This window comes from Dermacentor silvarum, chromosome 9, assembly GCF_013339745.2.
Source record: "Dermacentor silvarum isolate Dsil-2018 chromosome 9, BIME_Dsil_1.4, whole genome shotgun sequence".
NCBI classification, from domain to species: Eukaryota; Metazoa; Arthropoda; class Arachnida; order Ixodida; family Ixodidae; genus Dermacentor; species Dermacentor silvarum.
In genome coordinates, this window is record NC_051162.1 from 155,899,625 (window position 1) to 155,912,139 (window position 12,515).

General features: G+C 46.3%; 2 protein-coding genes across 4 annotated transcripts in view; one reads left to right on the plus strand and one right to left on the minus strand.

Annotated features, from left to right (window-relative positions):
* LOC119464009 (kinesin-like protein KIF18B) overlaps positions 1-3,702 on the minus strand; it is a 43,715-nt gene extending 40,013 nt beyond the window's left edge. The window contains exons 1-2 of the mRNA XM_049655461.1: positions 3,464-3,702; positions 351-741 (exon numbers count right to left, since the gene is read on the minus strand). Coding sequence (XP_049511418.1) covers positions 351-647 — 297 coding nt within the window. The 5' untranslated portion in view covers positions 648-741; positions 3,464-3,702. The remainder of the gene's footprint in view (positions 1-350; positions 742-3,463) is intronic.
* A 176-nt stretch (positions 3,703-3,878) lies between these two features.
* The window catches only part of LOC119464555 (serine/arginine-rich splicing factor 5), a 337,955-nt gene continuing 329,318 nt past the window's right edge, over positions 3,879-12,515 (plus strand). For 2 of the 3 annotated variants that reach the window (XM_049656637.1, XM_037725572.2), the window contains exons 1-5: positions 3,880-4,044; positions 4,259-4,394; positions 4,544-4,614; positions 10,168-10,236; positions 11,249-11,333. In XM_049656637.1, coding sequence (XP_049512594.1) covers positions 4,275-4,394; positions 4,544-4,614; positions 10,168-10,236; positions 11,249-11,333 — 345 coding nt within the window. In that variant the 5' untranslated portion in view covers positions 3,880-4,044; positions 4,259-4,274. Of the gene's footprint in view, positions 4,045-4,258; positions 4,395-4,543; positions 4,615-10,167; positions 10,237-11,248; positions 11,334-12,515 lie in introns of all 3 variants that reach the window. The other variant, XM_049656639.1, reaches the window with a different exon arrangement.

Sequence of the window (12,515 nt, forward strand, 5' to 3'; positions counted from 1 at the left end):
GAGAAACTGGCTCGCGGCCTTGCCGAGTTTGAGGATGCCGTCGCCGTTTGCAAGGTCGCCACGGCGGCACGTGAAAAATCGCAGGTTTTTCTGTGGCCAGCTCGCAAATAAAACTTGCCTGTGTGTGTGCTTGTGTGACAATTGACCGTTCTTTTTGGCCGGCAAGTCTAGAGACTCATCTGCCTTTGTCGGTTAATTAGTACATAGGTACATCGCTTAGTGCATACCTGATCCTCATTATTACGTAGTTGGCGAGGCATGGGGTTCTACTGTATCAACCAACAAGCCCAAGAACAAGTTATTTTGGGTCAGAAATTGCTTTTGTATTCAAGGCGAGCCGGTCCTCTCACCTGATCGAACATGAATGTCTGGTCCTTGTTTGGCTTGACCAGGCCTGGGGCGCACACCTGCTGTCCCTGAAAATAGAAAGGCTCCGCCTCGGCCTTGGGGTCGAAGACGAGGCATCTGTCGTCGACCACTCGAATGATGCTGGACGTCTCGGCTTCTCGATCCCTGAGCGGGCGAACCCGCACGGCCACGTTCACCCGTGCTCCGGGCGACGGCAGGTTGTTGCCCGACCGGCGGCGTTTCGGGGCAGACGGCTGTGCCGTCTCATTCGAACGCCTCTTGCGATTTGGTGGAGCCATTGTAGATTAGATGCCGCCGGGGTAGCTGCGGACGCTGCTACTGGCACTACGGACGTCGACGTGCGTCCACGAAGGAGTTCACGGACATGGTCAGCTGTTGAAGAGTGACGAGTGCACGGCTTAAGTTCGCAACGAGGCCTTAACAAGATGACAAGGTGGGCAAGCTGGGTAAGATTCATTTTGAACATACGGCAACAAACAAACTGGGACAAAAAGGAAGAAATTTCATTCCTCTTTTTTGCCACGATGATAAGAGATATAGACACGTTTCAGGCCATGACATCTTACAAACAGCTGCCTAGCACGAGCGTGCTGGTTCTGGCAGGCGCACATTATTCTATTGGTCCTGAGCCTTTTATCGTCATACAGGAAAGCAAGCTAAGCCGCAGATCACTGCGGCAATGAATTGATGTGGCCCTACGAGAAATTCCAAAAAGTGTTTTATTATGCCCTCATGTCCATGGCCTAGCAAAGTCAGATTTCATGCTTACAAACATGAAGCTTGTCTATAGAAGCCTTACTTAGATACAGTCAAACCTCAATATAACAAACCTCTAATGAAATTTGCAATGTAACAAACTATTTTTATTTCCCCATCCTAGTTCTATTGAATTAACGAAGCCTCGATATAACAAAGTTTTTCGATGCAAGTACAACTTCATTATATCGAGGTTTGACTATGCGTTTTTACTTCTCTGTTCATGCGACTGTCGGTGTTATTTTATCTACAAGCATAAAACTTCGTGCTTGTGACACTTCTGCGTGTCTATGTCTCCGTATGCATCAACGTGAATTGGAGTTGGCATTTCGTCACAGCTTGTGAACGATGTTGCATGTGAACAAGCACTGCATGAGAACACACAGTGCACAGGAAGAACATTATGACAACAGTATGCATTGTGCTCAGTTGTATGGCATTTAATCGAGTGCTTCACGAAAGCGGTGCTTTCTATAGCTTAGAATGTGCACCGCAGCACAATTCCTGGAACGTCATAAAAACAGGAAGTGAGGGATCTGCGTTATAACCAATGTTTACAGGTTTCTAATTAAATGCGATTAAAGGACGTTTACTTCCACAAGTGACAAAAGCTTCAGCAACATCCCAGGGACACCACTATCACCGCTGAAAGCAGGAAAAACGCACGAGAACTCAGTAACCAGAATAATTGGGAGTATTTTTTTGCATCACATTCCCCTCCACTCTGACCTGCAATATCGTGAATGAGTAAATAAATAATGTCAAAAGCGATGGTCTCTAACTAATATTACCGGTTTTCTGGGACATGTTATTAGGCCATCCTTTACAATGTCATAGCCAACCTATTTCAACCTCGTGATATTCCCATAGAGTCAATGGGGCTGGTTATCGCAGATGCCACAACAGCGTCTGGATAAGTTTCGATTGTTATTCACTTATAATTTAAAGATGATAGGTGTTTTAATTTATAGTTGCTTAGAGCGACAAATGTACTCGCAAAGTCCAATGCCGCTTGCGAGATGTTCAACACAGCAGACGATCGATGCCACGTCATCTGCTATTGTTACAGCTGCCCGCTTGCTCTGGCCAGGTGTCTCCTAAATTTTATCGCGGGCGCATAATTTGAAAAGCATCGGTTCACCCTACACTTATTCCAAAAGCACAAGCTAGCGTGCCGACGTTGAAAATGCAAAGCGATGGTGATGGCTATGTACAGATGAAGATGACGTCCATAATATAAATGCTCACACTATTTTCTTATTTGGTGCTTAGCAGTAGCTTGTGCATTTACTTTTGAAGGTTGGCACTGCCACATAGGCCATGCAAAATAGCAAAGCTAATCCCACAATCTTGCTGCAAATGAACTGCTTTATTATAACAATATTGACGTTTACATGAAATAGAAGGCACATAAAGGTGGGGTGTTTCGTTAGCAATGGAGATTTTTTTTTTCATTTCTGATAATGCTTGCAGCCAATCAACTTCGGCATGTAATTCGAAGAGCGATACCATTCTTTTTATGAAGAAGCGTAGCATGACTGACTGTACAAGAAATAGATTTTCAATTACTGGGTTTTTACAAGGACTAAAAAAAAAAAAAAAGACTAAAACGCAGTCATTCTACCACCTTGACTTGCTTTCACTGGTGTCTCCAGCACCTTGACATGAAATTACGTAAATGTTACAATAGATCATAATTCCTGACTGAAGGGGCTAGAACGCGAACAAAACCGCAGCTTCGCACAAACACTGCACTAGTATTATTACCCAAGACTTGTGGCAACAGACAAGTTCTTTCGAAGGCTTGTCAGTTCATTTTATGTAAAAGTATGCCAAAAGTCCCAACGTTAGGCGGGCCCTGCCCCACCAGGAACGAGAGGCGGTTGTAAATGAGGACCCACCCACGCACAACACAGACTACACCCACGCAGGGACTCGAGCGAAATCTGACTACACTCGCGCTATAATTACGAGGGCAACCAGTAGCGGCTTGTTTGTGGTGTGCCCAAGGTGAATTTAGCCGCCCTTAGCGACGTCGCCAGGGCCAGGTCCGCATCAAATGTGGTGCTGCGAGAGCTACTGGTTTCAGAAAGCAATTACCGGCGAATGTTTACTACCGAGAACGGCAGATAGTTTGCGGTTGTACAGTGAGACATGAATATGTCTCGTGTTTGAACACGAAAAATGGGCCTTCCCAGAGGGCGAAGCTTGGACGGACTGATGTTCAAAGCATTTTTTTCCCAAGCCTACAGCCCTGACGCAGGCTTCACCTACATATGGCCAACGCACAACAAAGCGTACATGTCCTCGCACCAACGGCGACATTCCGTGCGCTCACCGTTTGTGGCGGGTCCAGCGTGCTTCGTCCTCGATGCAGCCTCCAGAAACGGTTGCTGCCGCAGACGTAACGCTTTTGCCACAACACGCTGCTCCGCTTGAAAAGCCTGTGTATATCGCTTGCAACTTGCGCGAGCGGCCGGAACGTTTTTTGAAAGCCGATGCGCCCGTGACCCTCGACTGCCGATTGGTTGCCTGTCACTGCTCCGGACTTTAACTTCTCCGTCGCACGATTGGTCAAAATCAAAATAAAATTCTCAATCCAGTTTCCTATTGTAAGCGTCTTGCGAGTCAATATAAGTTAGTAAGTAAAGTTAAATAACTTTAAAATTTTTTAGCAGTTAATGATGCGCTAGTGTTTGGTATAACGGGACTTAGTGATAAACATCTGCACGTGCGCGCGAGGGCGCGCAGCGCGTGTTGCTGCGGATCGCAATATGGCGATGATAAGGGCCTTCCCGTCTTAAATCTGCGAGGAAGCGTCGACTTCTCACCTCTCGCCCCGCAAGCACTCCATCATAATTGACATCCTGGGCGTTCTTCCTATCCTCCCCGCATTCTAAGCACCCGTGGCTTCACCCGGTAATTAAATTTCTCGCAGGCCGAGCTGCACGCGCGCCGCTAATTGAGCCTCTTTAGAACGTTCTTGCTATCGCGTCATTCTATATTGCCGACGGACAGTTCAAGGTCTCGCGGCGATATTTTTCGTTCCCGCGCGCCTCAGCGCGTCTAGATTGCGCCGGTAACGCGTAGTAACGCTGGAAACTGCGCCGCCTTGTTTTTCGACGTGACGCAGGTTCCGCGGCGAAAACATGACCAGGGTCTACGTCGGCCACCTCAGCTACCGTGTTCGAGAGCGCGACTTGGAGAGGTTCTTCCGCGGATTCGGCAAGATCCGCGAAGTCCTGCTCAAGAATGGATTCGGCTTTGTGGTGAGCCATGTTGTGCGTTTTTTTAATTCTCTTAGGCGTGCTGTTGGTTGACCGAAGGTGAGAAGGGTGCGAACTGCAGCTGTTTCGCTTGTTGGCCGCCTGGCGCAGGTTTCATATTAAAAAAAAAAAAAAAAATTCTGCGTTTGCAGGAGTTTGACGACCACCGAGACGCCGACGATGCCGTGTACGAGCTGAATGGCCGGGAACTGGACGGCGAACGGTGCGTATGAGGTCAAAAAAAAAAAAAAAAAAAAAAAAAAAAAAGATCGTTGCGTTCGAACACTTCCTCTAAAGCCGCACCGCATGGAACAACGCTGTGTGACTTGTGGCGGAGTTCGTTGGAAACGCACTGTCGGCGTTTCGAGCTCGTGCAAATGTTTCCTTTCCCGAAATGCGTCGCCGTGGTAATTTGAGGAGGCATCAAATCAACCACACACGAAAGTTAACTGCCGCGACTGCGCAATTGTTATATCAGGTATATTCCTAACCCTTTGCGGTCCGAAACTATTTTGCCAGTGTGTGGCGCCGCGAAAAAAACCACAAACTGTGGAAGAAAAACTCGCAGCATATTTATTTTTTCTCTTGCATTCTGCAGGCAACTCCTCTACCTATATTTGAGCAGCGTGTGATACCGCTCGAAGCATTCTCCTGGGTGCAGGCCAGGGTTGTTACTGCAGGTTTTGCAGAAAAACAGTTTCCCTCCTGCCTCCGTTTGTTTTTCGATCGCTACAAACGGCACAGTCCTTGCTGCTTCGACCTGGAAGCTTGTAGATGAAATGGCTCCTCCCATCAAGCCTTTCCTCACACTCCTTCCGCGCAGACGGGCCCCGCTTTTTAGCTCTAGCCCTCGCGTCGCCCATCAGCTGTTGGATGAGGTTGCAGTGGTACTGCAGGTGTCGCTGTTCTTTATCACCATGATTCTGCAGCTGTGTGCGCTTCAAAATAAAGCTATTGACAACGGAAAACTAAATGCACCACCGTAAAACGCACGCGGTGAAAAAGTGGTCATGCTTCTTGGCAAACCGCGCGCAAGTGAGAACGCTCTGGTATCCAGAAGCCGTGCTGAACATTGTGCTGCACCCTAGTGCAAAAAGAAGTAAACTTCAACAAACAAAGTTTATTTATTCCTCAAGAGATGGCACATCATGTATACAAAGAATGCGCACAAATCACAGTGAGAAAAACCGCGAAATTTGACACTTGAACACCCTTGTCGGGCGGTGCCCGACAGCAGACCACTACGGCCGTATTGCGTTGCAGGGCAGGGCCACAAAGGGTTAAAAGCGGTATGACAAGTGGGTTAGACGGTGTAGGCACCCTGCACTGCCTAGATGACGCTGCGACTTCTCGTTTATCCTCGTTTGCCGACATCAGCTGCTAATTGCGAGAAAAGGAACGACCTTCCAAACGCTAAGGGATGCTTGTCTGAGTGGTAAATGCCGAGTCAAGTCGCATTGCCACATTTCGGAGGCCTTGAGTCGGAAGGCCTTTGAGACAGCCAAACTGTTGGACTGGAAGGAATTGTGATGCTACCACTTGGCAGTTTTCAGCAGCCATCAAGTTTCATTTGTTTCAGGTTACAAGCGGGTGGCACAATAGTCACCATACCTTAGCCACAAAAAAAAAACGAAAAATAAAAAATTTATAGTTTCTACCACTTTCGGCGCATGTATAAACTACAGTTAAACCTGGATATAACGAAATTGACAGATTCCCGAAAAACTTTGTTATAAAGAGGATTTCATTATATGCAGGTTCGGCACGAAAATTCGGAAAAGAAACGCTTACCGTACTTACTCCATTGTAACGCGCACCCGTTTTCCGTGACCAAAGGAGGAGAAAGAAATCCTCTACAGTACCGCGCACCTCATGCTTTGGAATCTCTCATCCTTGGCATGTCGCACAAGCGCGAGGCGTCGGAAACGAAGAGCGAGCAACACGATGGCGTCGTATAGTGTCACCTGGTGTCAGGTTAGTGAAGTGAAGCACAGAGACTTGCGCAGTAACCAAAGAGTGGCGTTGACCAGCGCGCTGAAAAAAAAAATTTTTTTTTTCCTTCAGCAACATCAACTGGAAAAGGAGTGTGCCGGCTTGGCGGGCTAGGCCAGCTGCAGCAAGCGGCGGGATCATGTTTGAATGAAGGGAGGGGGAAAGGCCACGCCCGCGGCGGCAAGATCGCCGGGTCGAGGGATGCAGGCTTGCCTCGTGCATGCTCGCACGCACGCACATGTACTCTCACCTCGCAGTCGCCGTGAATTCGAACGCGCCAAGCGCGACACTGCCGCTTCACATTCCGTCGCGGTGGAGAAGGTGCTTCCGGTTGCTGCTTGCGCAAAAATGACAAAATTTGGGGCAAAATCTCTAGGCTGTCGGCGGGGAAAATTTGTTATTTCGAGGAGATCTCCCGCTGCCATTTCGTTAAGTAGAGGTCTCAAATACGTGTGCTTCTATGGAGTAACAGCGGGGAATAGACAAACTTCGTTATATCCAGGAATTCGTTATATGGAAGTTCGTTATAAGCACGTTTAACTGTATATTGAACTCAATGCTGATAGTTTTTAGAGGATGTTTTGGTGGTAGACATTTCTCTTTCCTGTTGGTTTAAAAACGCTGTTATGAGAGGGCACGTGACTGCCACTAGAAGGCGTTCAAGATTTCGAGGGAGTTTCGTGAAACTCTGTCGGCTTGATGTGTATGGAATCTGCCTGTATAGCAGCACCCCATTTGCCGTTGAGTCGAAAGACCATCACTTGCAGGCCTTCCAAGTGCCTGTGCGACACCGGTATTAAAAGGAAATGCTTAGCTTTGCCCAGTCCAAAGACTAAGCTCGGCAACGCTCGTGCTGCCGTGTCCGAGTGCGATCCTTGGCTCGCAATAAGCATCCCTACAATTTTGCTCTTCCACTCGCTAGGCTGTTTTGGTGGTGCTTTCAACTGTGAAATGCTTCAGCGCAAGGTTCCTTTATGGCTTTGTCCTATTTGGTCGTACAAAATAATCTTATCTAAAGAAATTTATAGAAGAATAAAATTGGGCTGGAGTGCATGCAGCAGGCATTATCAAATCCTGACTGGGAGATTACCACTGTCGTTGAAAAGAAAAGTGTACAATTATTGCATTCTACCGATGCTAACATATGGGGCAGAAACTTGGAGGTTAACAAAGAAGCTCGAGAACAAGTTAAGGGCCGTACAAAGAGCGATGGTACGAACAATTTTAGGCCTAACGTTAAGAGACAGGAAGAGAGCGGTGCGGATCAGAGAACAAACGAAGATAGCCGATATTCTAGTTGACATTAGACAGTTTTAGTTTAACGTTAGCGTAATAGCGGGGTTAAGGGAAATAGCGTTATCGTTCCGCAAATGAACTTTGCAGAAAGAGTTTTAGCATAGCGTGATAGCGTAGTTTACGTGCGGGACGCTATTTCATGACGCTTTGAATTTCGCATACATAGGGCACCTAATTCTATGTGTGTGTGCGTCCGGAAAGTGCGATAGACAGCGCAATGGGAGCCAGGAGCGCGTTGTATTTTTACTTGCCATGTCTGCCGATCTGCAACGAAACAGACAAGCAGTACGAGCTGTCTACCGTAGCCTCCGAAATCCATCTCAGAGGCCACATGCCGTCGCGTCTATCGCACGACTTTATTGATAGGTGGCGCTCGCATCTCGGAGAAAATTTATCTCGTTAGGCTTAGGCGCATTAGAAACGAGAAGCGATCTCGAAAATTCTTCAAGGGTAGCCATAACACTCTCTCGTCAAAGCAGCACGAGACTAAGCAAAAGCCATTTACACAGTCATTTGCTGCGAACGAAGTGAAATCTACAAAAACAATGCCAAATTCAGTTCGAAGCGGGCGACTGGGACCGCTGCCTTGTTTTACGTAAACCACGCAAAGACGGTAACGTTAAATCTGAGAAATATCGTACGTACGGTAAACGGTATGGGTTGGTTAGCGTTCTGCGCATGCGCATTTCGATCCCGCTATTCCGGTAAACATGCTAAGCTAAAACTGTCCATTAAGCGGAAAAAGTGGAGCTGGGCAGGCCATGTAATGCGTAGGATGGATAACCAGTGGACCATTCAGGTTACAGAATGGATACCAAGAGAAGGGAAACGCGCTCGAGGACTGCAGAAAACTAGGTGGAGTGATGAAGTTAGGAAATTCACAGGCGTAAGTTGGAATGGGCTAGCGTAAGACAGGGGTAATTGGAGATCACCGGGAGAGGCCTTCGTCCTGCAGTGGACATAAGTATAGGCTGATGATGAGAAAAAAAACTTTTTTCCCCCCTTAAATTTGTTTAAATGTATCAATGTCACATACGGAATAGTAGTTTTCTGTTGCGGACGCATGTAGCGCCACCTGGTGCATAGCTAGAGGTCAACCGGGATGAACATCTCAGTGAGCCTTTCAGTTGGACTGTGTGACGGGGAGCTTACTTTAATCACAGTTAAAAATTAAGATGCAGATTGACGATTATCAAAACTGCTTGTATCGCAGAATGTAAAGGTGTTCCAGTCGTGCAGTAGCGCATCATAAAATACTGTGCTCTGATTTGGGAAGAAATGTGTGCTGTGCTAAAGACAACTGTGCTCTGTAAAACCTGGATTGAATTTCACCCCGCTGGTTCTCTGAAGGCACTTTCCTGGACATAACTGTCAACTTATGTTTTATAATATTCCCCATTTTTTTAGAGCTAGTTTACAGTTGTCATCATCATCAGCCTATATTTATGTCCACTGCAGGACGAAGGCCTCTCCCTGCGATCTCCAATTACCCCTGTCTTGCGCTAGCTGATTCCAACTTGCGCCTGCAAATTTCCTAACTTCATCACTCCACCTAGTTTTCTGTTGTCCTTATCTGCGCTTCCCTTCTCTTGGTATCCATTCTGTAACTCTGATGGTTCACCGGTCATCCATCCTATCCATTCGTATTGATACCAAATATTTATTGTTTTTATTTTGGTCTAGTAAAGGGGGCAAAGCAACACAAATATGGTAGCCCTATTTCTCGAACCCGTCAATTGTGTATATATCTACTCGTGCAGCAATGACACCAAGTTGTAACGGTTACTGGACTAATGTGCATATTTCGTGAACAAACTTTATTGTAAACTTTTTTGCTTGTCTGGTGCAGGTCATTCCTGCTGCAATTATTAAAGCAGTGTCTGTTCAGTGTCCTTGCAGAACAAAGTCTGCAAATGTTTAACATATTAAATATGAAGCGCAAGTTGTACTTGTCTTGGTTGTTTGTACCGATATTGCCTAAGACATACTTGTCCAGGCGGCAGCATTTCTTGCTTTGCTTGCCGGAGACAAGCTGGGCTTGTCAGCGCAGTTGGCATCGTGCATTTGAGTTTCGACACTTGAAACATAGTCCTTAACGCTCTTGATTCCTTTCGTTATCATCTACTCAGATAATTGAGTTTGAACCTTAAATGTGCACTGTGGGAATGTCTTTTAGAGCATGTCTTTTATTAATACTTACGTTGGATATAAGATAAACCGAGCGTGTAATACATTTGTCATATTCAGATATAATGTGCAGTAATTTGCGGGAATAAAGAATAATTTTTTTTTTAACTTTTTAACGAAATAACTTTGGAGTTGAAGGGTTAATAAACGGTCAGTGTGTATTGAGTAATAAAACAGTTATTTGTATTTTTAACCAAAATGTTTTCGTTTCTCTTTTTTTGCTTCATCTGTGGTACTCTTCAAATTCTTAGGATGACAAGTCTGCCTGGAAATAATCGTTCGTTTAATATATTTCGTCCAGGGTGGTTGTAGAGCTGGCACATGGAACGGCTCGCCGGCCTCCTCCACCGCGGAGCACCTGGACCGACAGGTTAGTCGCCGAGTGTGGACGTCCAAGATGTACAGTAAACTCCTGTTAATTGAACTCTTGTGGGACCACAAGTTTCGGTCGAATTATCCAAACTGAAGCGACGCGCTTTCACAATCGAATTAACAAGTTTTTCTTCCATAGCAATGTGCGCTTTTCACTTGGGGACTTTCCAGGTTGTTCGAATTAAGTGAAAAGTCGAATTAACTGGAGTCGACTGCACATGTAGAGTGCATATGAATGTCTTGGCCTGCATACCTCATCTCTCTTGGTATGACACTATCGGCCTCGTTGTACTTTTGCTCACAGCTTTGTTTTCCCTTCTCTCTTGCCTGCAATGCTACAGTTTGCCATTGTTTTATTCTAATATGTGTTTGGCTACCTCCTAATAAAAGCTGAAAGCGTGAGCGTAAACGAAGCCTGTCATTTGCAGCAACTTTTATCCCCTGAAAACTAAATTGATTAGGTAGACAGTGCAGTAGAGGCAAGCGCAGTTTGTCTGACGTTGCATGCGCTCCAGTGGTTCACAGAGGTCGCTCGACCGACCAGCGTCAGCGAGTGACCCATGGTGACCTTTGTTCACACTGGCAAGTGCCACCTGCCCATTGCCACATTGAAATGTCTCGCAATTCGTGCCGTTCACGTCTGCTCGAACCGTCATCACTATGCGCATTAGTGCGTACAGGGGTCCTGCTTCTGCACTGCCGATAGGTGAGCAGCTTTGCGACTGCATTCGTGCAGCAGAAAAGTCGAGCAGCAGATCTAAAACAGTCGCTTTTCAACCATTTGCGACCAACTCGGTCGTGTGACCTCTGCCAGTCACCCGTATGAACGAGCCCTAAATCTGTCCATCTGTCGTAGCTGTACAAGCAGATATTGGACATGGTCGGGCGCCACTGCCTGCTACGAGTCAAAGGCCTGCACGGAGTGTGTGTCGCTCCTAAGCAAACGACCGGAGGTGTGTCAGGCGAGTGGATTTGCTTGAAAAGACTGCTTGTGTTGTCTCTTGGTGCAGCAGTGGCACTAACAGGTACGGCCCACCCACACGGACAGACTATCGGGTTATCATCGAGAACCTGAGCAGCCGCATCAGCTGGCAGGTAAAGGAACAGATGCATGTTTTTCAATGTGCTTCCTTTATTGTGAGCTATAGATTCAATGCTGAAACACCGATTGTTTGTCATCGCATTAAAGATGGCACTTTGTCCAAGTGTGTTTGAACTTTTGGGGGAAAGTTGCGCGTCTAGGATTTGCATTTTGAATAAATAGCCGATTCGGTACCGGAGCCGTACAGGAATGTTTCTTTTTATCTGCATGAAGACTTAAATTATGCTGAGCCCTTACGAGCAGGTAACCATAACTTTCCTATTTAAAACACTTTGTATTAGGTATCGTGATATTTATTATAGCAGTGTGAAACTGTCGGCTCGTATAACTAATGTTCAGTGCCATTACTATTGTCGAGCTTTTCAAATAGTCGAACTTGTCAGTAGGCTGTCTTATTTAAACTCACCTAGCTGAAGTCTTAAGTGTTTCCAAGCACCTACAGCCTATTATTTTAATTCAAGTGTTACGGCTTCCTGTAATTCAACGGCCTATGTTATGGAAAAGCCAGCACAACTAGCAACTAGGGCACGTTCAGCCTCTGTGCCATTCTCAGGCTTTAAGCTTACCGCGAGGCTTTTTTATTTATTTTTTTTTTTACTTTAACCATTAGCTTGACAACAGCATTGCCAGTCTACTTGACATTGCCAAGTGAGTCCCGGAGTTAAAAGTGGCATGGTGTTTCAACCTGTCGCCATGCTAAGCCTGAAGGTGTTCTGCAATGTTTATCTGATCGAATCTTGCCGTCTTTCAATCTATTGGTAGTTAACTTTGTTTCCCAGACTTTGCCACAAGCGAATTGCCATAAAACACTCGTATGAGAGCATACTGTCCTAAAAGTTAGCATGAGCTAAGGAACATGGTGGCAACAGAAATGAACCAAGTCGTGATGCTAGCAGTGAGTACAAGTTCAGGTGGTGGTAAGGGATATGTTTGAACCAGACTGCCCAAGGAATAAGGCATGCCAAGCAGATAGCACAGGCTTAGTGCTTTGTGACCACTGTAAAGGGAACACTTCAATGTGCGGCTTTCACTTTAGCTGTGAGTGCTGGCTGTAGCAATGTCAACGAACTGCACAGGGTCATAAAAAGGTGCCAGTGCCGCCAAGCACAAGTCGCCTGCTGCAAAGCTGGAGGGGTATTCTGTAAGAGGCCACCTGGTGGACTGTCCACTTCGGC